The 26,210-nt window shown below is 46.3% G+C and overlaps 1 protein-coding gene and 1 long non-coding RNA gene across 2 annotated transcripts in view; one reads left to right on the plus strand and one right to left on the minus strand.

Moving 5' to 3' along the window:
• Positions 1-261: 261 nt before the first annotated feature.
• LOC115083596 lies at positions 262-2,359 on the minus strand. The gene is made up of 2 exons (XR_003854362.1): positions 2,070-2,359; positions 262-591 (listed from the first exon to the last, which is right to left on the minus strand). It is a non-coding gene; the product is annotated as an uncharacterized LOC115083596 (long non-coding RNA).
• Positions 2,360-7,888: 5,529 nt separating this feature from the next.
• The window catches only part of LOC115083578 (zinc finger protein 850-like), a 59,751-nt gene continuing 41,429 nt past the window's right edge, over positions 7,889-26,210 (plus strand). Inside the window, exons 1-2 of the mRNA XM_029587486.1 lie at positions 7,889-8,169; positions 17,082-17,208. Coding sequence (XP_029443346.1) covers positions 8,143-8,169; positions 17,082-17,208 — 154 coding nt within the window. The 5' untranslated portion in view covers positions 7,889-8,142. The remainder of the gene's footprint in view (positions 8,170-17,081; positions 17,209-26,210) is intronic.

Genomic DNA, 26,210 nt, shown 5'->3' on the forward strand with positions numbered 1-26,210 from the left:
GGTTTTCTTCTATGTATATGTCCTCCTTTTTTCGGGAAACATGTCTAATTTCAAAGGACTATAAAAGAATTTCTCAAACTGGCCTAGCTTCTTTGCCTTTTCCCCCCCAACTCTTCTGTCTCCAAGGGGTGGATTCTTATTTATGGGAGGGGAGGCTGAAATTCTGGGACCAGGCAATGGAAACCTTCACCGTGTGTGTGTGCGTTACTATAGCTCTTCGGGACAGGTACCTTGACAAAAAAACAGGCTGGACTCAAAGAATGGGTGTTCAAATTAAAAAAGTTTATTGATGTTGATTGTAGAAAAATCAATAATAGGAAATAAAGTGTCCAGGCACATCCATGTTCTTCAGTCACATGGGAATGTCCCTTGGTACTGAAACCTGGAACTTATGTAACATCCGTGCGGTGGAGTGAGTGCTTTTCCCAAGCAGGTAATCTGCTTCCCCCTCGGTACCTGATATCCATAGGGCACTCACGAACTCCAACCTGTCTGTGTCCTGCATCCCAGGGTAGAAAATCCAATTGGGGGTCTTCAGATTTTCATCTAGTATTCTTTTTGAAAGAGAGACTGCAGACACTTCTCCCTATACTGGAACAGGGTGGGAGAGACAGGTGGTATCAGCTCTTTTCATCCAGCCCTATAATCAGCAGGGTAAACATTTTTCCTGGAAGCAAAGGGAAAAAGGGGAGGAGGTTGTGCTGGCATGGGCTGAAAAATCTCTCTTTAAAAAAAGAGCTCCCCCTGGCAGCTCTGATATTGAAAGGTGTTGCAGTCAGGGCTTGAACTAAGGAATGGAGGGGGAACACAAGTTTCCCTTGCTCACAAAACTTGAGGGAAAACCCCCCCCCCCAAACATTTCCCTATTATAGGCCCACAGGAGAGAGAGCAGGGGTTTCCCAACCTGAGGGCAGAAAGATCCACATGCAGTTGGGTAGACGCTGACTGCTGAGCTGCCAGGGCGCCGGGCATGGAGGTTACAGAGAATCTTATATGGACTCTGCTGGCCTGGGACAGTCTCTAGCCTGGAATCTGTCAGTGCAGGGAGAAGAGCTGAAGGGGGTGGGGGAGGCAGGAGCAGAACCAGAAAAGGGAGGAGCCTGGGCTCCGGGAGGGCAGACCAGGAAAGTGATCCAAGGGAGGGGGAATCCCAAACAGAGGCAGCTGAGGCTGTCAATGAAGGGAAGAGGGATGGGGGGGGGAGAAGGGAAGAGTGAACTAAGCATGCAGAGGGGAAGAGATGGCTAAGGAGAGTTGAGAAGAACCATGCCTCCAAATATAAAAAAGTCAGAGTTTGACCATATAGGAGAAGAGGAATTTAAAAAGCGCTACAAGAGTAAAGAGGATAAAATGGAAAGAAAAGGAGGAAGAGTTGAGGCAGCTTTGAGAAAAAGGGGGGTTGAGAGTGTTGGGGACAGGTGAAGGAAGGGGGAGGGGAGGAGGGGGGGGACGAGACTATGGTGTGGATGGGTTGTGCTAATCCTTAATTCCATACATCAATTTCCAAAACTCTAAAATGAATATGCCTGACTCAGTTCAGATTTCTTGATCATTTTAAATGAATGCATATCCCAAACAAACCACTCCTTAAATTTGTACCTGCGGCAATGGATATAAACCCTGGCTTTCCTATCAGGCAAGTCTGCTGATCATACCTGCTGAGCAAAAAGCCCTGCAGCCATTCTCCTGCCCCTTCTCCAGAGCAGGATTTCCAGCCCTGGCTCCCTCCCTGCACGGTCCCTGGGGTGGGGGATGGGATCAGTCCCAGGCTGCATCCCCTGCCCCCCTCCTACCTGCTGAGCAAAAAGCCCTGCAGCCATTCTCCTGCCCCTTCTCCAGAGCAGGATTTCCAGCCCTGGCTCCCTCCCTGCACGGTCCCTGGGGTGGGGGATTGGATCAGTCCCAGGCTGCATCCCCTGCCCCCCTCCTACCTGCTGAGCAGAAAGCCCTGCAGCCATTCTCCTGCCCCTTCTCCAGAGCAGGATTTCCAGCCCTGGCTCCCTCCCTGCACGGTCCCTGGGGTGGGGGATGGGATCAGTCCCAGGCTGCATCCCCTGCCCCCCTCCTACCTGCTGAGCAGAAAGCCCTGCAGCCATTCTCCTGCCCCTTCTCAATCCTCAGCTTCTCCCTTAATGGCTGAAGGTAGAGGAGGAAGGAAGTGGACGAGAGCAAAGCAAGGAAAAGTGCAAGTAAGAGGAAGGGGGACGGCAAGGCTGGGAATTGTGGGAAGTGTAGTCCCAGGGCATGGTTTGCTGTAATTCGCTGATTTAGTAAGCCAAGTCTCATTTATAATAAGCAAAATGGTAACTCTGAAGGGAGAGGTGAAGCAGGAGAGGGAGGGATCCTGGGGAGCAGGGGGAGGGGAAACAGGGAAACGAAGGAAGGAGGGGAGAGCAGGGAGGTGGAAGAAGGAAGGAGGGAAAAGGGAGGGATTCTGGGGACAGAGCAGGGTGAGGAGGCGCAGGAGGGAGGGAGACTGGGACGGATCGGGGAGAGGGTAAGGAAGAGAGAGGATGTGAGAGAGAGAGCCCCCTCTGACTGCTGCCCTCTGCCTCCCCCGCCCAGCACTGACAGCAGGAGCTGAGGCTGCACACAAGGCTGCAGGATTCAGGATCAGCTGGGACTGCGCTCTCAGGAATATTGGGACTGGCAGACTGGGAGCTCAGATTCATACATTATACCTGGAAGGAGAGCATCAGCTGATGAGGAAGGAAGCAGTCCTGGAGCTAGGACCTGCCCTCAAGATGATGTGGTATCCTCTAGCACTGAGAATAGTTCTCCAGGAGGGAAGACTGGGAGCTCAGATTCATACATTATACCTGGAAGGAGAGCATCAGCTTGATGAGGAAGGAAGCAATCCTGGAGCTAGGGCCTGCCCTCAAGATGATGTGGTATACTCTAGCACTGAGAATAGTTCTCCAGGAGCAGGGACCCAGGAGGGAAGACTGGGAGCTCAGATTCATACATTATACCTGGAAGGAGAGCATCAGCTGATGAGGAAGGAAGCAATCCTGGAGCTAGGACCTGCCCTCACGATGATGTGGTATCCTCTAGCACTGAGAATAGTTCTCCAGGAGCACGGGCCCAGGAGGGAAGACTGGGATCTCAGATTCATACATTATACCTGGAAGGAGAGCATCAGCTGATGAGGAAGGAAGCAATCCTGGAGCTAGGACCTGCCCTCAGGATGATGTAGTATCCTCTAGCACTGAGAATAGTTCTCCAGGAGCAGGGACCCAGGAGGGAAGACTGGGAGCTCAGATTCATACATTATACCTGGAAGGAGAGCATCAGCTGATGAGGAAGGAAGCAATCCTGGAGCTAGGACCTGCCCTCAGGATGATGTAGTATCCTCTAGCACTGAGAATAGTTCTCCAGGAGCACGGGCCCAGGAGGGAAGACTGGGAGCTCAGATTCATACATTATACCTGGAAGGAGAGCATCAGCTGATGAGGAAGGAAGCAATCCTGGAGCTAGGACCTGCCCTCAGGATGATGTGGTATCCTCTAGCACTGAGAATAGTTCTCCAGCAGCACGGGCCCAGGATGGAAGACTGGGAGCTCAGATTCATACATTATACCTGGAAGGAGAGCATCAGCTTGATGAGGAAGGAAGCAATCCTGGAGCTAGGACCTGCCCTCAGGATGATGTGGTATCCTCTAGCACTGAGAATAGTTCTCCAGGAGCACGGGCCCAGGAGGGAAGACTGGGAGCTCAGATTCATACATTATACCTGGAAGGAGAGCATCAGCTGATGAGGAAGGAAGCAATCCTGGAGCTAGGACCTGCCCTCAGGATGATGTGGTATCCTCTAGCACTGAGAATAGTTCTCCAGGAGCAGGGACCCAGGAGGGAAGACTGGGAGCTCAGATTCATACATTATACCTGGAAGGAGAGCATCAGCTGATGAGGAAGGAAGCAATCCTGGAGCTAGGACCTGCCCTCAGGATGATGTGGTATCCTCTAGCACTGAGAATAGTTCTCCAGGAGCACGGGCCCAGGAGGGAAGACTGGGAGCTCAGATTCATACATTATACCTGGAAGGAGAGCATCAGCTTGATGAGGAAGGAAGCAATCCTGGAGCTAGGACCTGCCCTCAGGATGATGTGGTATCCTCTAGCACTGAGAATAGTTCTCCAGGAGGGAAGACTGGGAGCTCAGATTCATACATTATACCTGGAAGGAGAGCATCAGCTGATGAGGAAGGAAGCAATCCTGGAGCTAGGACCTGCCCTCAGGATGATGTGGTATCCTCTAGCACTGAGAATAGTTCTCCAGGAGCAGGGACCCAGGAGGGAAGACTGGGAGCTCAGATTCATACATTATACCTGGAAGGAGAGCATCAGCTTGATGAAGAAGGAAGCAATCCTGGAGCTAGGACCTGCCCTCAGGATGATGTGGTATCCTCTAGTACTGAGAATTGTTCTCCAGGAGCTCAGACCCAGGAGGGAAGACTGAGAGCTCAGATTTATACTTTATACAATGAGCAGGAGAAACTCTCTGTGATCTCACTGTATAAAGAAAAAACAGCAGCTGTGGCAGCAAAATATATGCTATCCTGCCACCAGACCACAAATGAAACCTGCCTAGGGACGATATGCAACATAAGAACATAAAAATTGCCATACTGGGTGAGTCTGAGGGTGCATCAAGCTCAGTATCCTGCTTCCATTAGTGGTCAATCCAGCTCACAGGTACCTGGCAAGATCCCAACCAGTAAATAGTTCCCATGCTGCTATCACACACTGAGAAGCACTGGCTATTCTCTAAGTATACTTGGTTGATAACAATTTCTGGAGTTCTTCTCCAGGATCTTGTCTAAACCATTTTTAATCCTATCTATGCTAATTTTCTTAACCACATTCTCTGGCAATGAATTCCACAGCTCAATTGTGCATTAAGTGAAAAAGAATTTTCTCCTATTTGTTTTGAATGTGCTACTTACTAACTGCCCTTGGTCGGGACCATTCCTGTTGCTTCGGTCCTAAATGATGGGCCCTTTCACAGATTATTTTTCCTCTCAGCACTTGTAGGCCCAGTTCCTCCAAGAGCCAGTCCTCCAAAAAGGTACTCACATTAACCAAATTTTCATCCTGGAGAAGAAGTCCAGAAATTGTTATTAACCAAGTATACTTAGAGAATAGCCAGTGCTTCTCAATGTGAGATAGCAGCATGGGAACTATTTACTGGTTGGGATCTTGCCAGGATACTGGGCTTGATGCACCCTCAGACTGACCCAGTGTGGCAATTTTTATGTTCTTATGTTGCATTATATTTATTTATATTCTTTTCTATACCGACGTTCATGGAACAAGTCATATCGCATCGGTTTACATCAAACGAGGTAGATTAAATAAATAAAACAGGGATGGATTAACCAGAAAACTAGTCAGTTAACAGAAGAGGAGCTAGGAGAGAGGAGGTAGTACTAGGCAATTAGAAATCCACTAGAATACATTAGAAATACATTAGAATTACAGGACTTGAAAAAGCATATCCCTAGTCAGGTTTCATTTGTGGTCTGGTGGCAGGATAGCATATATTTTGCTGCCACAGCTGCTGTTTTTTCTTTATACAGTGAGATCACAGAGAGTTTCTCCTGCTCATTGTATAAAGTATAAATCTGAGCTCTCAGTCTTCCCTCCTGGGTCTGAGCTCCTGGAGAACAATTCTCAGTACTAGAGGATACCACATCATCCTGAGGGCAGGTCCTAGCTCCAGAATTGCTTCCTTCTTCATCAAGCTGATGCTCTCCTTCCAGGTATAATGTATGAATCTGAGCTCCCAGTCTTCCCTCCTGGGTCTGAGCTCCTGGAGAACAATTCTCAGTACTAGAGGATACCACATCATCCTGAGGGCAGGTCCTAGCTCCAGGATTGCTTCCTTCCTCATCAAGCTGATGCTCTCCTTCCAGGTATAATGTATGAATCTGAGCTCCCAGTCTTCCCTCCTGGGTCCCTGCTCCTGGAGAACTATTCTCAGTGCTAGAGGATACTACATCATCTTGCGGGCAGGTCCTAGCTCCAGGATTGCTTCCTTCCTCATCAGCTGATGCTCTCCTTCCAGGTATAATGTATGAATCTGAGCTCCCAGTCTTCCCTCCTGGGTCCCTGCTCCTGGAGAACTATTCTCAGTGCTAGAGGATACCACATCATCCTGAGGGCAGGTCCTAGCTCCAGGATTGCTTCCTTCCTCATCAGCTGATGCTCTCCTTCCAGGTATAATGTATAAATCTGAACTCCCAGTCTTCCCTCCTGGGTCCCTGCTCCTGGAGAACTATTCTCAGTGCTAGAGGATACCACATCATCCTGAGGGCAGGTCCTAGCTCCAGGATTGCTTCCTTCCTCATCAGCTGATGCTCTCCTTCCAGGTATAAAGTATGAATCTGAGCTCCCAGTCTTCCCTCCTGGGTCCCTGCTCCTGGAGAACTATTCTCAGTGCTAGAGGATACCACATCATCCTGAGGGCAGGTCCTAGCTCCAGGATTGCTTCCTTCCTCATCAGCTGATGCTCTCCTTCCAGGTATAATGTATGAATCTGAGCTCCCAGTCTTCCCTCCTGGGCCCGTGCTCCTGGAGAACTATTCTCAGTGCTAGAGGATACCACATCATCCTGAGGGCAGGTCCTAGCTCCAGGATTGCTTCCTTCCTCATCAGCTGATGCTCTCCTTCCAGGTATAATGTATGAATCTGAGCTCCCAGTCTTCCCTCCTGGGTCCCTGCTCCTGGAGAACTATTCTCAGTGCTAGAGGATACCACATCATCCTGAGGGCAGGTCCTAGCTCCAGGATTGCTTCCTTCCTCATCAGCTGATGCTCTCCTTCCAGGTATAATGTATGAATCTGAGCTCCCAGTCTTCCCTCCTGGGCCCGTGCTCCTGGAGAACTATTCTCAGTGCTAGAGGATACCACATCATCCTGAGGGCAGGTCCTAGCTCCAGGATTGCTTCCTTCCTCATCAGCTGATGCTCTCCTTCCAGGTATAATGTATGAATCTGAGCTCCCAGTCTTCCCTCCTGGGCCCGTACTCCTGGAGAACTATTCTCAGTGCTAGAGGATACCACATCATCCTGAGGGCAGGTCCTAGCTCCAGGATTGCTTCCTTCCTCATCAGCTGATGCTCTCCTTCCAGGTATAATGTATGAATCTGAGCTCCCAGTCTTCCCTCCTGGGCCCGTACTCCTGGAGAACTATTCTCAGTGCTAGAGGATACCACATCATCCTGAGGGCAGGTCCTAGCTCCAGGATTGCTTCCTTCCTCATCAGCTGATGCTCTCCTTCCAGGTATAATGTATGAATCTGAGCTCCCAGTCTTCCCTCCTGGGCCCGTGCTCCTGGAGAACTATTCTCAGTGCTAGAGGATACCACATCATCTTGAGGGCAGGTCCTAGCTCCAGGATTGCTTCCTTCCTCATCAAGCTGATGCTCTCCTTCCAGGTATAATGTATGAATCTGAGCTCCCAGTCTTCCCTCCTGGGCCCCTGCTCCTGGAGAACTATTCTCAGTGCTAGAGGATCCTACATCATCCTGAGGGCAGGTCCTAGCTCCAGGATTGCTTCCTTCCTCATCAGCTGATGCTCTCCTTCCAGGTATAATGTATGAATCTGAGCTCCCAGTCTGCCAGTCCCAATATTCCTGAGGGCGCAGTCCCAGCTGATCCTGAATCCTGCAGCCTTGTGTGCAGCCTCAGCTCCTGCTGTCAGTGCTGGGCGGGGGAGGCAGAGGGCAGCAGTCAGAGGGGGCTCTCTCTCACATCCTCTCTCTTCCTTACCCTCTCCCTGATCCTTCCCAGTCTCCCTCCCTCCTGCGCCTCCTCACCCTGCTCTGTCCCCAGAATCCCTCCCTTTTCCCACCTCCCTGCTCTCCCCTCCTTCTTTCTTTCCCCTGTTTCCCCTCCCCCTGCTCCCCAGTCTCTCTGAGAGGCTGCAGAGTTACCCATTTTGGATTTTATGAATGGAACTGGACTTGGCTTTATTAATCAGCCAATTACAACAAACCACGCACCAGGACTACATTTCCCACAATTCCCAGTCTCGACTTCCCCTTCCTCTTACTTGCACTTCTTGCTTTGCTCTCGTCCTCTTCCTTCCTCCTCTACCTTCAGCCATTAAGGGAGAAGCTGAGGATTGAGAAGGGGCAGGAGAATGGCTGCAGGGCTTTCTGCTCAGCAGGTAGGAGGGGGGCAGGGGATGCAGCCTGGGACTGATCCCATCCCCCCACCCAGGGACCGTGCAGGGAGGGAGCCGGGGCTGGAAATCCTGCTCTGGAGAAGGGGCAGGAGAATGGCTGCAGGGCTTTCTGCTCAGCAGGTAGGAGGGGGGCAGGGGATGCAGCCTGGGACTGTTCCCATCCCCCCAGCCTCTCACTGAATCCATTCTTTGGGCTCCTTATTCTCTGCATCCGCTCAGGCTCTTCTTCCTGCTTCTCCCCCTCATACAGCAGCAGCAGCTCCTCCTGCTTAAGGACCCTCTCAGTTTCTGCTTCCTGTGATTTCTTTACCTTCCCCCTCTGCCTCCTCCTCTCACCTTTGCCTTTTTACACTGAGAGTTTGATGCTCCCAAGGGCTTGTCTGGGTACTTTTCTAGTTGCCTTTACAAAACTGGAGATAGGAATTTCTCCCCCTACTCTCCTGTGAAACTTTGGGTTGCTCATAACTCATTATTTGTAGAAAATTTAGCTGGTGGAGGTGCTCTGGGTAGGGTAAATTTTAGCTGGAGAGACTTGATATTCAGTGCTGCCTGGGTAAAGTTAGTCTGATTGGAGAAATCCCTGTCCTGTAGTAACCCAGATAACTTTTCCTGGGTGTAGTTTGTTCTTTATTTTGGTTTTTGTAGGCCAGAAAGGAGAAAAGTGCATGGGGTAACTTGCTGGTGCAGTGGTTACTACCCTTAACCTGTAAGCCTTTATACTGTTGATGCAACTTTCCTGGACGTACCCAGATCATTCCAGACCAGTGGGTTTATACCTCCCTACCAGCAGATGGAGACAGAGAACAAACCCTTGAGGCACTGCTACATAACCGAGAATGCCACCTGCAGTCCCTCCGTATTCTCTGGTAGAGGTGCAAACCTGCAGTCCTGACTGATCTGGAAGTTTGAGAAGTGCTGCAGCTCCCCGAGGTGACAGGTTCTGGTGGCCGGGCCATCCCTCGGGTCGAGCTGGGCGAATGGGGGGTTGGTTACTCCTGGCTGTTTCTGGGGCCCCTGATAGCCAGGGGACTGGCTCACTCTCTGTGCCCTGAGGTCCCTTCGTGCCCACCCCTGGACTCACCAGGGAAGTCTCCCCCCCTGGGGATTTTTGCTTCTTTCTCTTTGTGGGTGAAGCTAATTAAAAAAAAAAAAAAAAGCCTGCATTTGCTTCTGAGGAGAGCTCCGGCCCGGGATAATTGGCCTGGAGGGCTGTACCGGTGGTGGCCTACGCAGCTGTTGGGTCCGGTAAGGGAGTGGGAACCGTGTGGGCAGGTGTAGGAGCTTTCTCCCAACAGGGGACTCGTGATTTCAGCGCGCCTTGGTTTTTTTCTGTAGACCCGCGTTTTGCGCTCCCTGCCTGCCCTTCTCTGCCTTTCTCCCGCGCTCCGACAGTTGCTCCGCGCTGCGCTCCCGGCGGCTCGGCCTCCATGTGGTGAGGCCCACTTCACACAGCAGCGCGTCTGCTTAGCAGGAAGATTGAATTTTTGCCGGGATGGCAGAAAAACTGCGGGCAGCAGCCTGTAAGGCTGGCGGGGTCCACAGCAGGGGTCAAGGGGGAGGTGTTCCCCTCCTGCTCCCGCAGGAGATTGCTATGATGCTGAATCCCTTACGCCTCCTTCCCCTGCAGTGCAGGGATGCAGTGAGGAGGCGGAGGAGTCTCCATCCTGTAGCCCTGAGCGGGCCTGCGTGGCTAAGCACCCTGATGGGGCAGAAAAACTTTTGAGGCAGCATGGCATAGCCATAAAAGGACATGAGAGGGGTGATCAGACGAGTAGAACTGAACCTGGTCCCAGATGGCAACGCGCAGGAAAAGGAGGGAAGAGGCTGCGACGACAAGAAGGCCATAAGGAATACCCGGCGGAGGCTGCGAGATAATCTGATCCTGGAAGAAGGAGATGCTGAACATTCAGAGATCATCTCAGAAGTTGGAGCTCTAGCCATTTGGTTGGGGCAAGCGAGTTATAATAATATTAATGAGTTAATTCTCCCGCAGTTAACAATGCGGGTGGACTTATAAGTTAAGAGTGTTGGGGAAATATTGCCTTGCGGGAAGGGGGCCTGGAGAAGGGCAGTTTCTGAATCTGCATAAGCAGATAGCATGGTTTATTAAGTGTAAATTTCACGCTACACTGGTTGACGTCATTCCTCCTGAATGGAAAGAATGAGGATATTTACCTCATTATTGATGGATGGGGGGGAGGGGGAGGTGGGGGGGGGGGATTTCAAGGGGGGTTATGTGGTATATAAGGGTATGGTCAGCGGGGGTGAGTACGGTCGTCCACTGAGCACACACATGGGGGGGACATCGAAGCAGGAGCTGATAAAGAGATATGATGGCTGATTTAAAGATTGTGTCCCTAAATGTGAAAGGGCTGAATCACCCCAGAAAGCGTCAATTGTTATTCAATGAAGCAAAGGCCTTAAATGCCTCAATATATTTTATACAAGAAACCCACTTATTAAGGAAGGATGAGAAACTATTGAAAGATCCCGCATACCCCCACATTTTGTTGGCATCTAACGGTGAGGGTAAAAAAACAGGAGGAGTGGGCATATTGATAGCTCAAAACCTCCGCATTGAGATAGTGGAATGTAAGAAAGACAGACAGGGTAGATTTATTGCAGTGGTGGCTAAAGTAGATCACGTGCTAATTACGTTAGTAAACATATATGCTCCAAATCAACAACAAGGGGAGTTTTTTGTTCAACTGGAACAAGCCTTAAGTGGTTTTATTCAGGGCGCATTATTGTTGGGAGGGGATTTTAATACTATTTTAAATACAAAGCTGGATCACAGCAACTGGAAAAAAGGGGGCGGTAACATACATAGGATGCGATTAAAAACTCTGATGGAACACTGGGGATTGGTGGACATCTGGCGCATGCAACATTCCACTGAGAGGGACTACACCTTCTATTCTAGAGTCCATGATACCTACACCCAAATTGATTTACTATTGGGAAGTAAGCAGTGGTACTTGTGCTGTAAGGAAGCTACGATAGGGAATATTTTGTGGTCTGATCATGCTAGCATTTATGGCACCTTTGGCCTGGTACAGGAGGAACCGAGAAATAGATCCTGGAGGTTAAATGATAAGGTATTGACAGATTCGAAATTTTGTGAGTCCTTGCATCAGGATATTAAGGAGTATTTTGAGTTTAATGAGAATGGAACGATCCCCACAAGGACTGTATGGGACTGCTTTAAGGCGGTAATGCGAGGAAGGTTAATAGCTAAAGAAGCCACGGGTCGCAGGGAGCAAGGAAAGGTAAAAGGGGAATTAATTCAGGAAATTGAGAGGCTAGAACGGAAACATAAAACACTTGGAGGGTGGCGTACACTTCAAGACTTAGAGAAGAAAAGACATGAGCTCCAAGTTATTATGGAAGGGGAGATAATGGATAAGCTGGATAAGCGGAGGGGGACATATTTTATTGAAGGAAACAGACCGGGCAGACTACTGGCCCGGCAATTAAAACAACAAATTGCACAGAGTACTATACTTAAGATTAAAGACATAAAGGGCCATTGTATCTGGGATAATAAAGGGATACGGAGCAGGTTCGCTCAATTCTACAAGGACTTGTACACAGCAGGACCGCAGGTTTCTGGTGAATTGATTGCGGACTACCTACAGGGGGTTCAGCTGCCGGCCTTGACTGACAAGCAATCTCAGATTATGGATAAACCTGTAACTAGAAGAGAGATAGCGGATGCTATTTCTACCCTCAAACCCCAGAAGGCGCCAGGGCTAGACGGGCTTACGGGTCTCTTTTATAAAAAGTTTAAAGATATCCTGGTCCTGCATTTACAAATCGTATATAATGATATCCTGAGCACGTCTACCCTGCCTGAAACAATGGAAATGGCTGGTATCACGGTGATTCCCAAGCCTGGTAAAGATAAAACGGTGTGCGGGTCATATCGACCTATATCATTACTTAATGTTGATTTAAAGATTCTAGCCAAAGTTTTAGCTCATAGACTAAATATGGTTATGCCATTGCTTATACACCAGGACCAGGCTGGGTTCATCCCGGGTCGACAAGCAGGGGATAATATCCGGAAAGTAGTCAACTTAATGTGGATAGCACAGACACAGAAGATCCCATCCATCTTATTAGGGGTAGATGCAGAAAAAGCCTTCGACAGGGTTAATTGGGACTTTTTGTTTGCGGTATTGAGAAAGGTGGGTATTGGGGATAACTTCTGCACCTGGCTTATGGCAATGTACGCTTCGCCAAAGGCATGTATAAAGGTTAATGGGGCCTATTCTCCTCCTTTTGCGTTAGGAAGGGGTACACGACAAGGTTGCCCTCTCTCACCCCTGCTGTTTGCGCTATTCTTGGAACCCTTTGCAACGTGGATACGGCAGCAGGGGGATATCAAAGGGATTCCTAGTGGAGAGGAACAGTATAAAATTTCGTTGTTTGCGGACGATATATTGTTTTCCATCGCATCACCACAATTGACCCTACCAATTTTGATTAGGGAAATGGAGAGTTTTGGGGTTCTCTCTGGTTTTAAAGTTAACATGACTAAATCAGAAATACTGAACTTAACACTTACAGAGAGTCAGAAAGATAGTTTACAAGCCCACTTTCCATTTAAGTGGGCAAAACAGGGGTTGAAATATTTGGGTATTACTTTACACGCGAACTGGACGAATTTGTTCCAATTAAATTATGTGCCCTTGATGGTTAAAATGAGTAGGGATCTTGAGATATGGAGCCCCTACAGAATTACCTGGTTGGGCAGAGTGGCCACTATTAAAATGAATGTACTGCCCAGGTGGTTATACCTATTCCAGACATTGCCAATTGACATACCAACGGAATTCCTGAAAAAATTACACACTAAGATTTTTCATTTTATTTGGAAACGGAGGCCGCCGCGTATCTCTCGACAGATATTATGGAACTCGAGAGAGCGGGGGGGCTTGGCGGTCCCGAATTTCACTAGATATTTCCAAGCTGCACAATTAAGAGTTATCTATGAATGGAAAGCGGGACAGGAGATGAAGCAATGGGCCAGGATTGAACAGGATACGCATAAGGGGGAGCCCCTGTTACATAGAATATGGGGGTTGCCATGGTAAATTTCTTATAAAGACAAGAGTAATCCCTTTACACGAGTTACAGCAAAAACATGGCAGAAATGTAGATCAAAACTGACTGGAGCTAGCCTGATTACGCCTCTCCTCCCTCTTGGCTTGTATAAAGACAATACATGGGTCTGTCAGGAGGGAAATAGACCAAATCGATGGGGGAAGTGGGGAGTATGGCATTATGGGCAGGTGATGCGGGAACAGGGTATATTACCGTTTGAGGAACTTCAGAGACTTTATGGTTTACCAGTAACAGAATTCTATTACTACCTGCAATTAAGACACTGTATTCAGGTATCGCACCTACATAAAGAGGTGACCCGAAAGAAGACGGCATTTGAAGCAATGTGCAGTCCCAACGTGGGAGCAAAAGGAGTTATATCCAACATGTACATCTGGTTGCTGGACTCGGCACCGATAGAGGCTCGTTTTCAGGGACAATGGGAAAAGGATTTGAGCCTACAATGGACCTCAACTCAATGGAAGCAATGCTTCGAAAATTTATCACAAAGATCTATTTCAACTAAAATAACAGAAACTAACTATAAAATACTGTCCAGATGGTACCTTACTCCATGTAAACTTCATAAAATATACCCCACTCAGGGGGCACAGTGTTGGCGGAATTGCGGAGTAGAAGGGACTTTTTTGCATATATGGTGGCTCTGCCTTGGAATAACACAGTACTGGAAACAAATACAGATGTTTCTTGGACAGCTGTTTCATACCCGAGTAGTCTTATGCCCAGAGCTATACTTATTATCTGCATACCCGGATACCTGGATAGGACCCAAGCGAACTTTGTTATATCAAATTCTTAGTACAGCTCGCCAAGAGCTGGCTGGGCATTGGAAATCAGAGAAGGTGCCTACCATTACTACTGTTACGAAGAGACTTTGGCAAATGCATTATTGGTACTACATTAGAGCTCAACATCAGGATAAGATGGATATGCATGTTTTGATATGGGAACCGTTTTTGCGGTGGTATAGGAATTACTAAAGGTGTTTGAGGGAATACAGAGATAGGGGAGAAGAATAAGGAGTAGGAGCTGGGCCATTTGCTTCCTCTATAAGAAGGGAAGTATAGGGGGAGGTCTGGGGGAAGTGACCCCACTGAGAATCATAGTGATGCCCCAACTGTGGGTGGCTCGGATGGATAGCTGTCAATGGGATATTAAGGATACCACATAGGGAGGGGGAGGGAAGGGAGGGGGGAGGAAAATAGAAAAGTCAAAAACACCATGGTATAATGTAAAAGGTTTATTGTATTTTGTGTATATTTACATGATGTATCAGAAACATTCCTGTTATTTTGTTTGGAAAGTGTCAATAAAAAATAAATAAAAAAAAAAGAAAGAAAGGATCTAAAAGTTGTTGGATCGATGCTCTCATTCAGGCATGGCCACTACTGGGCATGATTGTTTGAAAGACTGCAATAGAAACCCTGCTTCTGGTGGCAACGGATTAGGCCCCGATGGCTGAGGTATGCTGATCTGCAGTGGCTGCTGGTGGGCAGGCTTCTTAGGCTACTGCCCGGGAAGGATGTATGGCTTTAGGGACCAGTTCTTCATGACAATCCGGGTCAATTTTCTCTTACAGTTTGGCCCTTCAGAGGACTCAATTTATTGAAGCAGGGTTATTCTGCTGCACTGCTTACACTTTGCATCAGGCTAAAATAAAAAAATATGTGTATTTCTATATCTCGGGCTTATGTGAGAGTTGGGTGAGTTTTTGAGGACTTATGTGAGGAGCGAGGTTCTCAGCCTCTCAAAGTGGAAATTTGATTAATTTTGGAATTTTTCAGGACAGATTGCTTAAAGGCTTGGCTCTTAACTCCTTGAAGGTTCAAGTGGCAGCACCCACCTGTTTATAGGAGGCGAATTCTTAGTGGGTTTTTGTCTCCCCGTCCAGATGTGTCTCTGTTCGTGAAGGAAGTTAAGCATCTTCATCCTCCCTTGTGGCTACCAGTGTCCTTATGGTAACTTAATCTGATTGTGGATTCCTTTCGAGTCCTACCTTTTCAACTGCAACGAGGCTTCTTCTTGAAGGTTCTTAACCCTAGAAAAACAGTCTTCAAGGTAATCTACTCAGGACATCATGTTTCCGAGCTGCGGGCTATTTCTTGCCATAAGCCGTTCCTGCCTGTGACTCTGGGGGTGGTACAGCTTCGGACTCTACCTTCTTTTGGCCCAAAGTGGTTTCGGAATTTCATTTGACTCTGTTTACTTCCCTGGCCACACTGAAAAGGAATACAGAGGAGAGTGAATATCGTCTCTTGCGTGCTCTGGCTGTCAAGTGGCATCTGATGCAGTACTTGGAGGTTATTAATCCTCTCAGTCAGTCTGGTCAACTGTGCTCCATGGCGGAGGTATACAGGTTGAGCCAGCGGCGCGGGCAACTATAGTCTGTTATTGGATTATGGGAGTCATCAGTGGTCGTCCTTAAGCACCCTTCCAGGCATTCCGCTTGATCGTTTGGGCTTAGGAAGATGCCGGCCTTAGCATGTGCGATGCTGCTTGGTCCCTGGGCAGCTTTGGTACATCCCACTGATGTGGATTGGCCTGCCTGAGTGAACAGGAAGGAGAAATTCTATGTGATAAAATTAAAATAAAATACAAAATTTTTCTTTCCTCTAAGGAAGGCAGACGGATCCACGATCCACCCTCAGCTGCCATCTTGCTTTCAGTTTGTCTTCTAGGTACGGACGACGCTGAGTATTATATCTGTTTCTCATTTCAGGATTGGTAAGTGTCAAGACCAGCTCCTTAGCTTAGTAAACGTTAGCTCTTTTGACTGAGCTCAATGTTCTCAATTGGTTGGAAGTATGAGCAGTTTGTCCACAGTTTGGCTTTTCCAGAGAATACTTGTAGGCTGATGTTGGGACAGGGCTATATGTCCTTGACATTGGCTTTTACTCTGTCTCCACCTGCTGGTAGAGGTGCATAACCCATTGTGTGGATTGACCTGTATGAATGCAGAAGAAAGGAAATTATCAGATAAGTATTACTTTCTCCTTTACGTTTCCCTGCAGAGAAGGAAACCAAACAGCTGTTTGAGATTTGGGTCACGATCCCTATCTGCCCATGGTTTGCAACACCCCTGAATTAGTACATTTATTTATTTTATTTATTTATAACTTTTATATACCGAGGTTCAATTAACAGGATTAATTACCACTTCAGTTTACATTATAACTTGCAAAAAAACAACAGTGACAAAGTCTTGTCTTACATTTAACAAGGTAGATAAAACCTGGATAACAAAACTCAGGTGAAAAATAGGAAACATAGTAATTTGGGTGAAAGCAGATGAGGGATCAATGGGTGATCATGGCTTGGGTGAAAGCCGGGAACTTAATTGAGGAGGAGGAGTACATCACAATGGGAGATATGTGGCTGCCCAAGACACCAAACTTTTCCTGCCCTGTTAGGATTCAGCACAGTGAGTCCTCCTGAAGGAATAGAACCAGATGTTCCTGATGTTCTGGATAATGCTGTTATAGTATATTTTTTATTATAATGTGATTTATCCATGCAATGATATTTCATATTCTGTGTCTCTGGTACTAGAGAATGTTTTCCAGTTTGAATTGAAAACCTTGGGGTCTATGGAAGAAACTGATTCTAGGGGCAACACAGAGGGAACAAATCTGGCATTTCCTGGGGAAGAGGGGTCCTGGTGTCCTCTTTTCTATGATAAAACGTTAGGAGAATAAATCCAGCTGAGATCTAATGCACGCTGAGCCCCTCCATGTGTCTCTGAGTGTTTCTGGTTTGTGTTTCAGATGCCGGTGACGTTTGAGGACATCGCTGTCTATTTCTCCCAGGAGGAGTGGGGGTATTTAGATGAAGGGCAGAAGGAGCTTTACAGGGAGGTGATGAAGGAGAATTATGAAACCCTCATCTCCCTAGGTAAAAATTGCATTATCTGCATGTTTAGCGGGCTCGAGGGCTGATTTACCGAAGGTTTTTTGTGACTTTTCTCCTGACTCCAGCTCCAGCATTGCTCTGTGTCTGAGCTGGCACCTGAGATTGGTTGTTTGTCTCTTTTCATTTGAGACGGGTCCTGTGAGGCAGTCTAGGAATTTATCTCAGATGTCTTACATGAGGGACCTGCTGGGGAGCATCCACAAAGTTTCTCAAGGGACTTGACTGAGCCCTCAGCAGCAGGCCCAGGACTACTAATCCCACCTGCCTGGATACAGAACTGAATGGGCCAAATTTTAAAGTGTTACTCGCACTAAAAGATGAATACGTTGCCACATGTGAGCGACATGAATTTCAAAAGCTGCTAACTACTTGCTTGTGCTAAAAAAAGGGGCGGGGCCAGCAGTTAAGTGTGTAAAAATGGCGGCTACTGCTTGTGGTGCACTGTTAGCTGCATATATTTCCTGCTGCTCCTCATGAGGTGTACGTCTGCAGAAATCACTTTTTAGGGCTAACACGATAGGGTGAGGGGTCTTGCTCAACTGGGGGGAGTGCAGGATGAAGAACCAGAAGCGTCTGGCTAACTTTGAGATAGACTAGGCAAACTGGTGGGCTAATGGGTCCCATATACCCGGCAACCACTATACGATACAGGAAACCCTGCCCCATAGACAGTCATAGTAATCTGCTCACCAAAGAACTCGAGCGACTGGATCTCACAGATGCTTCCTCAGCTATCAACTCCTGGCTCAAGATAACAAACGAGGTCGCAGATCTATCCTGTCCCTCCATCACCAAATCCCTGAAACCACCCCAAGCCAACAGACATCCGTGGTACACTCCGACACTTAAAATCCTCAAACAAGAACTTCGGAAAAAGGAAAACAGTTGGCGCAAGTCTCCTTCCACCATCACAACGCTAAACTATAAATCCCACCTCAACACATATAGATTAGCCATCCTCAAGGCCAAAAAAGACTTCTTTGCAAAAAAAATCCACAACTTCGCACTTGACTCCAAAGCCTTATTCTCATTTGTATCTTCCCTAACAAAACCCTCTCCACCTATCATCCCGGACGAACAAGCAGCCAACAAAGCCTCGGAACTTGCAATCTACTTTGATAAAAAGATCACCAACCTCCTCAAGCCAATCTCCACCCAACAGCCAACAGCAACGCACCCTAACATCTCTTCACATAACAAAGAATGCAGCTTATCATCGTTCGAGACCCCATCATCATTGGAAATCGAATTTATTCTCAATAAGCTCAAACCCTCTTCTCACCCACTGGATACCATACCCTCCAATCTTCTGCTATCGACTCCTAACACCATTTCTAAAGCATTAGCAGACATCATCAACTGCTCTTTAACTCAAGGAAAAGTCCCAGATCAACTCAAAATAGCCATTCTGAAACCCTTACTAAAAAAACCTAATCTTTCAACGGACGACCCTGCAAACTTCCGCCCTATCGCTAACCTTCCCCTGATCTCAAGAGTGATGGAAAGATTCGTCAACAAGCAACTGTCGGAGTACCTGGAGGAGAACAACATACTCTCCCCTTTCCAGTTCGGCTTCAGGAAATCGCAAAACACAGAAGCATTACTCGCATTGTTATCTGACACCATCCTCCTCAATCTTGAAAGAAAACAACCATACCTTCTCGCCCTTCTCGACCTATCCGCCGCATTTGACACAGTCAATCATGCCATCCTTCTCGAACGGCTATCCGATATAGGAATTCAAGGAGAAGCTCACAGCTGGTTTCAATCATTCCTGGAGAATAGATTCTATAAAGTCAAGATCAATAATGAAGAATCGCCTCCTATTAAATCAACACGAGGAGTACCACAAGGATCATCTCTCTCCCCTACGCTATTTAATATTTACCTGCTTCCACTCTGCCACCTACTCTCCAGCCTCAAGCTAAAACATTATATTTTCGCTGATGACATTCAGATACTCCTTCCCATCACAGAATCACTGCAAAAAACTTGGGCACATTGGAATAATTGTTTACAATCTATCAATACTCTGCTATCCAGCCTGAACCTCATACTTAATTCAAATAAAACAGAAATCCTCATCATCTCGCCAGACAAAAACCATACTCTCATCAACTCCCAAAGCGCAACACAATTCACAAAATTATCCATTAACCACTCTCCTTCCGTCAGAGACTTAGGGGTGCATCTCGACAATAAATTCAACCTTAAATCCTTCGTTATCAACACAACTAAAGAATGTTATTTCAAACTTCAAGTGCTAAAAAATCTGAAATCACTCCTCCACTTCAGTGACTTCCGTCTAGTAGTCCAGTCTTTAATTCTGTCTAAGTTAGACTACTGCAACTCTCTATTGCTAGGTCTTCCAGTCTTATCTACAAAACCCCTACAGATGGTGCAGAACTCTGCGGCGAGGTTACTCACCAACACAAATAAAAGAGCCCATATCACACCAATTCTCCACAGCCTTCACTGGCTTCCTATAAAAGCCAGAATTACCTTCAAGACATTATCAATGATCCACAAGGATATTATGGGCATCGCCCACCTAAATCTAAACTCGCAACTCCGCCCTCACACATCACAAAGACCTATCAGATACAATTACAAAGGTTCCTTATATGCTCCCCCGATCAAAACTTCACTAACTAAAAGAGCACTCTCCACAGACGGGCCCACCCTCTGGAACTCATTACCGCCGGATCTAGACTCATTCACGCATTTCATAATCACATTAACCAGATGTCTGATGCCGCAACTCTTAATTGTATTTCTTGGTCTCATATTCCCAATCGTTAAATTTACAGCATGCTACACCAATACCTTTTAAGTCAGATGTAACCTCAGCTTTGAAGTCTACAAACCTTGAAGATGTAACCGTTAGTTCTTGTAGATTTAAACATTATTCTGAAGATGTAAACTTAGATTTTGAAGACTGTAATCTGTAAGCATTTGTATTTATTGTAAGAATTTGTATTAATTATTTAGCTATTTACATTGATCTGTTACCACTTGGTCCTGTTCTCTCCTTTACCTCAAGTTCTAAGTTCCTACAAAGTTAGCCTTGTTGTTTTATACCCACTTGTTTGATGTAATTTTCCAATATTGGTTCTGTGTAAACCGAAGTGGTATGTACTAGTACATGAACTCCGGTATATAAAAGCCTTTAAAGCCTTTAAAATAAATAAATAAATCTACGCCAAGAGACATGTCATCTAACTTTTTAAGAAAAACCTAAAAACATGGCTCTTCCGGCAAGCCTATCCAGAATCACAGGAACACTCCGACACCGGTCAAAGAGCAAAATAGTCCACTATAAGTTCCACGACTGCCCATACCCCCTCAAGGCCCTATTATGCCTGATCTGGACAGACCACGTGTTTTAAAAAGACTCCTTTGTTGATGCATTAGTTCTCTAGCTCATGTATTACTCATGTTTTGGGGGTTTTTTTGCCCATCAACACTGTTCTCCGTTACCTGTATATCCCTATTTAGCCTACCCTCTTTTTTAACTATTCCCTACATTTATTCACTTTATTTTGACGAGTTAGTGTTGTCTATTTAATATTTAATAATTATGTTCTTAGTTCAGAAACTCTGTTTAATGTAACGCCTCAACCGCGACAGTTTTGTTCTATGTAAACCGACCTGATTTGATATTTGTATTGAGAATGTCGGTATATAAAAATCCTAAATAACTAAATAAAAAAAACTGGGAATGGCTTTAACCTGAGCATATTTTAAAATCCTCTTCCCTGTATGCGTTAAAGCCGACAAATTCATAAGGAAGATATGTGCTTTACATCTGCTAGAGTACACATGCTAGGCGTGTTTTACATCATACACACGTACTTGTGCACGTGATTTAAAACTCTAGCGAATCTTTGCTCACTCGCCCCCACGTGCACTCTTGTTCTACAGATATCTGAATATGAAAAGCAGGATACAAGAGGTCTGAGCTTGCTTCATGACTCATTACCTCATGACATACTTAGCCATACACCTATATAATAGGGAGGTTTCAGCTTGTCTGCATACTTCTAGCTGTCTCATGGCCATTTTTCCCTTCTCCCCTACCTATGGATTCATTCTCCTTCCTCTTCCTCTTCCTGACACTGACCCTACTCAATTTCATTCCCCACTTCTGTCCATTGGGAACATCAGGTGCACTGTCAGCCTCCCATATTCTCCACCTCCTCGGCCATTCTGTCTTCTGCCTTGTCCATTGCTTTACAAAGTTTTCTTCCTCTCATTAAGCCATCACCTCTCACCCTAAGAGAATCTCACTGTCTTTACTGTCATCACACCTGCCCTTCTCTGGATATCAATCTCAGTCCTGTCCCTCCGTGGTAACTCTCATCCTTCCCCTCCAAGCTTATCCTACCCCCCACTCTCCTCCCTCTTCTCTCCCTCTCAGGTTTTATCTATGGAGTATCCGCTCGGTTTCCTGCAAGCTCGCTTACGTTCCTGATCTCTTATCTCTCATTCTCTCCATCTTCTCTCGCTTCTGTGTTTATCCCGCTGTTATTTTTTGTATTCTGTTAGTTTTCATCTCCACCACTTCTGTCAGGTAATTCCAGGCATCCACCACACTTTCTGTGAAGAAACAATAGCTCTTGATATTACTCCTAGTCTCTCCCCTTGGAACTTTATATCATGACCTTTGCTCTACAAATTATTTTGCATTCAAAAGAAGTTTACTTCTTGAGCATTATTACCTTTCAGGTATGTAAGTGTCTCTATCATATCTCCTCCTTTCTCCTCTCCTCTAGGTTATGCATATTTAGGAGCTCATCTCATAAGGCTTTTGGTGCCAAAACCATTGTTAGATGTTTTTCATGTTCCCTAGTGATTGGTCAGAAGTGCACAGCGGTATCACTGTGTGATACTGCCAGAGCAGTGATTATAGGATCAGAAACTCAGATCCATTTGCATGGTGACTAATGCATGATTAATGTCTTCTTCTATCAACAGCAAGTGGTGAGGTCACACAGCACATAAAGGAAGAGAATCGTGAAGAACATCCTATGGAAGAAGGACTGATCCCAAGAGAATCAGGAACTGCCTTTCTGAATGTTTCGCAGGGGACTGAGAGGAGCAACACAAGGAATAGTCAGCAGGAGACAGAGAAGAAGCAGAGATGCCCTGCAGGAGACTCACGGGATGGAGTCACTGCATGTGAGATGGAGGTCAAAGTCATCCATGAGCAGGAGAGACACAAGAGCACAGAGAGCCCCTTCCAGAGCAATAACAGTGATCAAAAGCCTTCTGAGCTTCACCAGCGGGAGGGGAAAGGGAAGAAATCCTTTCTGTGTGACTCCTGTGGTAAAAGCTTTGGTAAGGAATCACATTTAATATTGCATCAGAAATCCTATCCCCTACAAACACTATTTCTAAGCAGTAAATGTGGGAAAAGCTTCAGCCAGAAGAAAAATCTAAAAGTGCACCTAAACATACATAAATCAGAGTACCCCTTCCCCTGCAGTGATCGGAGGAAAGGTTTAATTAGTAAGTATAAGCTAAAATTGCATCACAATATCCACACTGGAGCAAGACCATTCTTGTGCACTAAAGGTGGAAAATGTTTCGTAAGGAACAAAAACCTCACACAAATCCACACTGGAAACAAACCATTTACCTGCACTGAGTGTGGGAAAACCTTTACTCGTAAGAATATGCTACTGTTGCACCAGCGCATCCACATAGGCGAGAGACCTTTCTCCTGTACTGAATGTGGAAAATGTTTCTTTAGCAAAACACGCCTCGCCCACCACCAGAAAATCCACAAAGGTGAAAGACCATACATGTGTACTGAATGTAATAAAAGCTTCTCTGTGAAGTATATCCTCACAAGACACATGAGAATCCACACAGGGAAGCTACCGATCTCTTGTAGTGAATGTAATAAAAGCTTCCTTGTGAAGGGTGCATTCACAAAACACATGAGAATCCACACAGGGGAGCGACCATTCGCATGTAGTGAATGTAATAAAAGATTCACTAGGAAGGATTCCCTCACAAGTCACATAAAAATCCACACTGGGGAGCGACCATTCTCATGTAGTGAATGTAATAAAAGTTACCCTGTGAAGAGTTCCCTCACAAAACACATGCGAATCCACACAGGGGAGCGATTATTCCCATGTAGTGAATGTAATAAAAATTTCACTCTGAAGAGTGCCCTCACCAGACACATGAGAATCCACACAGGGGAGCGACCATTCTCATGTAGTGAATGTAATAAAAGATTCACTGACAAGGGTGCCCTCACCAGACACATAAGAATCCACACAGGGGAGCGACTATTCTCATGTAGTGAATGTAATAAAAGATTCACTCTGAAGGGTGCCCTCACCAGACACATGAGAATCCACACAGAGGAGCGACTATTCTCATGTGGTGAATGTAATAAAAGATTCACTGAGAAGAGTGCCCTCACAAGTCATATAAGAATCCACACAGGGGAGGGACTATTCTCATGTACTGAATGTAATAAAATATTCACTGTGAAGAGTGCCCTCAGAAATCATCTAAGAATTCACACAGGGGAGCAACCCTTCTCATGTACTGAATGTAATAAAAAATTCACTGAGAAGGGAGCCCTCACAATTCATATGAGAATCCACACAGGGGAGCGACCATTCTCATGTACTGAATGTAATAAAAGATTCACTGTGAAGAGTGCCCTCACAAGTCACATGAGAATCCACACAAGGGAGCAACCATTCTCATGTAGTGAATAATAAAAGCTTCGCAGTGAAGGGTAAACTCACAAGTCACATGAGAATCCACACAGTGGAGCGACCATTCTCAGAGAAAAGATAGAATCAGAAATGAAGGAAGAAAAAGACAAAACGGCCCATCCAGTCTTTCCAGCAAGCTCTCACCTTTATTTTCCCATACTTGTTTGTTTCATCGACTGCCAAGTTCAGGGCCCTTGTTGGTAACTGCATGATTCCAATTTCCTGTCCTCCCTGCCATTGATGCAGAGAGTAATGTTGGAGTTGGTTCAGTACCATTGATGCAAGAGTAATGTTGGAGTTGGTTCAGTACCATTGATGCAAGAGTAATGTTGGAGTTGCATCAGCACCGTTGATGCAGAGAGTAATGTTGGAGTTGCATCATTATATTCTCATGTACTAAATGTAGTAAAAGCTTCACACAGAAGGGCGCTCTCACAAAACCCATGAAAACTCACACATAGGAGAGGCCATTCTCATGTATTAAATATGGAAGGTCCTTTATTAGGAAGCAACATTTCTCAAAACACCAGAAAATCCATTTACCCCACTACAAAGCATTTACATGACCTGAGTGTAGGTGAAGCTTTCATGCTAAACATACACTTAGGGAAAGATTTTCAAAGCAGCACGTGGCCATCCATGTGCATTTGATTCCTGGCGCACGCATACAGACGTACCGATTTTAAAATGTGCGCATTGTGTGGGCGGCTCGCACAGGGGGCCAAACTATCTAATATACGTCTGGCGACGCTATCGGGCCTTCCCCAGTTTCCTCCCAGTTTATTAAGGAGCGAAATGGGAGAGAATTCCCTACCCCCCTACCTACACTTTCTCCCTCTTCCCCCTCTCCTCTCCTCCCCACCCCTAAACCTAACCTACCTTTCCCTAAATTTTATTATATTACTTACTGCTCCTCTGGAGCACAGGAGAGAGACCATTGTCTTGTACTGAGTGTGAGAAAACCTTAATTAATAACTATATACTAATCTCACACCAGGAAATCCACACAGGAGAGAGACCATTGTCTTGTACTGAGTGTGAGAAAACCTTCATTAATAACTTTATACCAATCTCACACCAGAAAATCCACACAGAAGAGCAGCCATGTTCATGTACTGAGTGAGAAAATTTCATTAATAACTATTTTCCTAGCATGTAGCAGATGGACTCAGCCCCTGAATCTGCCTCCTCTTTCACTCTTCTGTCTCTTCCTTGTGCCACCACTGTCTCTTCCCTCTCCTCTGGTCTGTTTTATCTCTCTCCCTTATCTGTCCTCTCTGCCCTTCTCTCTCCCTCTTCTGTCCCCTCTGTCTCTTATCCTCCTCCAGGCCCTGTTCCCTCCTGTGTTTCTCTCCCTCTTACATCCCATGTGCCCACGCTCTCCCTCTCCCCTCCATTCCTTGTCACTGCTCTGTTTCCCCCGTTATGGGATTATTTTGCTTGAATCTCACTCATGATGAACTCAGAGTTGCAAACAGAGAGAATGAACAGAGGCTGTAGAGAACCAGTTCTGGGCCAGGCCAATTCAGTACCGCTTATCCTAATTTACAAATATGCAGGGATGCAGAGGGCTGTGCCTGACATCTAATACCCCCGCACGATTGCTTTCTGCTGGCAAAAGATAAGGTGACCTCTGACATAGTCCACTTTCAAGGTGTCTCTTACTACGTAGCTGTCAAATAACACAGCAAAGAAATAGGTAAAAGGACTGACCCAAGCAAGCAGGAGAAGAGCGATGGACTGAGGCCCTGCCAGCCTGCACTTCTCTGCACTGGACTGTTTACCTAAGAGATATGTCAGGCCATATTATTATTATTCCTATTATCTAATGTATATTCTGATTGATTTCCTTCTCTGATTATTGCAATCAGCCCTTTAGTGTTATTTGTACCAATCCCCTTTGTCTAATTATTCCTATTAGCTGATAATAAATCCCTACCTGGCACTCAGGTGTTCTAACTCAATGTGTGTGTGTGTGAGAGAGAGAGGAGTATTAAGGTAAGCCTTGTCAGTTACTGGTGCAAGCCCTGTCAGTCACTAATATAAGGTGAGTGATCCTAGTCTCAGTCTAAATCTGGAACACCCTTCCCTCTCATTCCCACCCCCACTGCCTCTCTGTTTCCCCTGTGGATTAAGCAGCTCTCTGCTCTCACCTCCCAGCACACAGTGGAGCTGAGAGTGAGGACTTTTACTGCTGGGCTGCCAGAGTTGCAGAATTTAGAGCAGCTGGGAGCTACT

The sequence above is a fragment of the Rhinatrema bivittatum genome, chromosome 2 (genome assembly GCF_901001135.1).
Source record: "Rhinatrema bivittatum chromosome 2, aRhiBiv1.1, whole genome shotgun sequence".
Taxonomy (NCBI): Eukaryota; Metazoa; Chordata; class Amphibia; order Gymnophiona; family Rhinatrematidae; genus Rhinatrema; species Rhinatrema bivittatum.